Below are 2,544 nucleotides of genomic sequence, written 5' to 3'. Positions count from 1 at the left end.
TGAAAAATGCATTCATCTTTTGTGTAGAAGTTACATGAAAATGTGTGTCACTTAGGGCTAAGCATCTCACAGACAATAATATACCTTTTTTAAAAGGGGGGGATTAGATTATCAGCAGCACACTCTAAGAGTGTCAGAAGTGAGGCTGAATAGCATACAGCCATGCCAGTTAAAAGAAAGCATATGTTATAAAAGAGATCCAGATCCTCCTTGAATTAGAGAAAATCCCACTGATTTACATTTAACTAATTAATTAATAATGTTGTATGTTTCACTGCCTGTAGGTGGAACACAGTACTCAAGTCACGTGGTTGATAGACACATACATATTCTCTAATTCAATGCACTTCATAAAATTTACTTTTAGGGGGCTAAAGTGATGGCTTAATGGTTAAGACCATTTACTGCTCTTCCAGTGGGCCTGAGTTCACTTCCCAGTACCCACGATGAGTGATTCCCAGCCACCTGTGTCTCCACTGCCAAAAGATACAATGCCCAATTCTGGCCTGTTTAGGCACACACATGTGGTGAATATTCACACAGACACATAAAATTACACAGAAATAAAAATTTTAGAAGTCTTTAAAATATACTTTTAGACATATACATTATTTGTGAAACTTCTTTTGAATCATTGTAAAAAACAGTATTTTTAGTCATTTCTCAAACACAGAATATCATGCACTGAACAGCATTTGACTGTCTCAAATTTGTACTTCAGTTTTGTTTTGTTCCTCATCAAGGACCTTTTGCTGTGCTGTCTCTCTTTTCTTTACTGGGTAGGCTACTCAGATGCAAAATTCTGTGATATTAGCTTATATGTGACAATATGTCATTCCTTTGAAATATATCATATTACTTAGATGAGGTATATTTGACTTAGTGTGGATGCTTAAAGATTGAATACTAAAATATAAAGAGAAGTAATATCCATTATACAACCACGTTCACTAATAGAAGCGAAGGGGTTACTAAAATGCTTATTGGAGCTATAAGCCATTGTTAGCTACCATATGGGTGCTGGGAACTGAACCCAAATCATCCATATGAACGCCCAGCGCTCTCAACCATAGAGCCATCTCTCCAATCCAGAAGGGTGTTTCTTTACAGGTTGTGCCCTTGATTCTGAACAATACAGGTCATGACTAGCCAGACATCAGCAGAACAAGTGATTTCTAGTTTTCAGTCTGTTAATGAAAAATTAGAAACAGCTGAATTTAGGACAACACGCTAGTAGACATTCTAAATTAGACTTTAATAGCTGCCTTCCTTTTTATGCTGGCAAACAGTACCGTGCCACCCTCTTAGTTTCTCTAATAATTAAATTGTAAATTAAAATTGGAGGTTCATTCATTAATAACAGTATTTCTAAGATGTCAGAGCTGGGCTCAACACACAAAAATCTTTGCATTAATTTAAAGGTAATGATCTGGACTCTTCAGTTCTTTGGAATCATTCCCATACTTGGCAGAGTATTTATATTGTATTTATAACTTTAAAGCATATTTCACTGCAGTGTAGAAAATTTTAAATTAATAATAAAAATGATGAGCTTTAAAATGTGCCACTTTTATTATGGCTTCAGTATATAGCTACTGAGAGCCTCCTACTTAATTCTGTACAATTTATCACTTCATCCATATGCTGCCTGTGTTGATTGCATATTAGAATCATAGTCCAAATGTAATCTGAACAAAAGTAATCCATTGTGGTAAATTTTAAGGGAGCTGAATCACACGTTCTGCTGAACCTTTAGTTTTAGGTCAAAGTACATGCAGAAATAATGCTTTGAAAATAAAGTGAATTCATCTTTATCATCCAGATTGCTTTAAACTGAGTTGTTACCATCAGCTTAGCCTAAAACTAGCAAACAAATAATTCTCAGTGCATTTTGAAAAATGAATCTTTATTACATTTGGACTAACTGTTACATCTTCGATGATGGAAATGGATTTATTGACCTTGCTGAACTGTGCTACTCAGAAAACAGTTTGAGAGCATGGTCAATGAATAACATTTTCAGTACTCTGTCAAAATGGATTGGCCAAATTAGAGTTAAAAATATAGGCAGCTGAGTTTATGCTCCCTTTTCCTCAACGATGGGATTTTCCTTTCTTTTTTGTGCGATTTGATATGGAATCACTAACCATCTGTAATACTGTTACCGGGAAGGTAGCAAGTAAAGAAGACTAATTTTAGAAAATGGTTTTTCAAATATTTGCAGATATAGATGAGTGCAGGGAGTCAGCTGTCTGTGGCGATCATGCTGTATGTGAAAATGTGAACGGCGGATATAACTGCTTCTGCAAGGAAGGTTATCAGACAGCCACAGGGAAGTCTCAGTTCACACCTAATGATGGTTCTTACTGCCAAGGTAATTTATATTCTTCAATCTTAAACTATATAAAATATTTACTACACATTTTTGAATTATCAAAGCACTCCATTCCCAATTCATTAAGGTTAACAAAGTGAGTTAAGAAAAATGTATCATTTTGTTTAATGGGAGATGGTGAACTTGTGTGTGATGTAATTTACATTCAT

At 34.9% G+C, this 2,544-nt stretch overlaps 1 protein-coding gene across 3 annotated transcripts in view; it reads left to right on the top strand.

The window, feature by feature from the left end:
- Adgrl4 (adhesion G protein-coupled receptor L4) overlaps positions 1–2,544 on the top strand; it is a 97,746-nt gene that overhangs the window by 52,783 nt on the left and 42,419 nt on the right. For all 3 annotated transcript variants that reach the window (XM_017796411.1, XM_008826206.2, XM_029560301.1), the window contains one exon: positions 2,225–2,374. In XM_017796411.1, the coding sequence (XP_017651900.1) occupies positions 2,225–2,374 (150 nt within the window). The remainder of the gene's footprint in view (positions 1–2,224; positions 2,375–2,544) is intronic.

The sequence above is a fragment of the Nannospalax galili genome, unplaced genomic scaffold, assembly GCF_000622305.1.
Source record: "Nannospalax galili isolate Female #2095 unplaced genomic scaffold, S.galili_v1.0 scaffold9, whole genome shotgun sequence".
NCBI classification, from domain to species: Eukaryota; Metazoa; Chordata; class Mammalia; order Rodentia; family Spalacidae; genus Nannospalax; species Nannospalax galili.
This window is presented reverse-complemented; position numbering and strand designations above follow the sequence as displayed.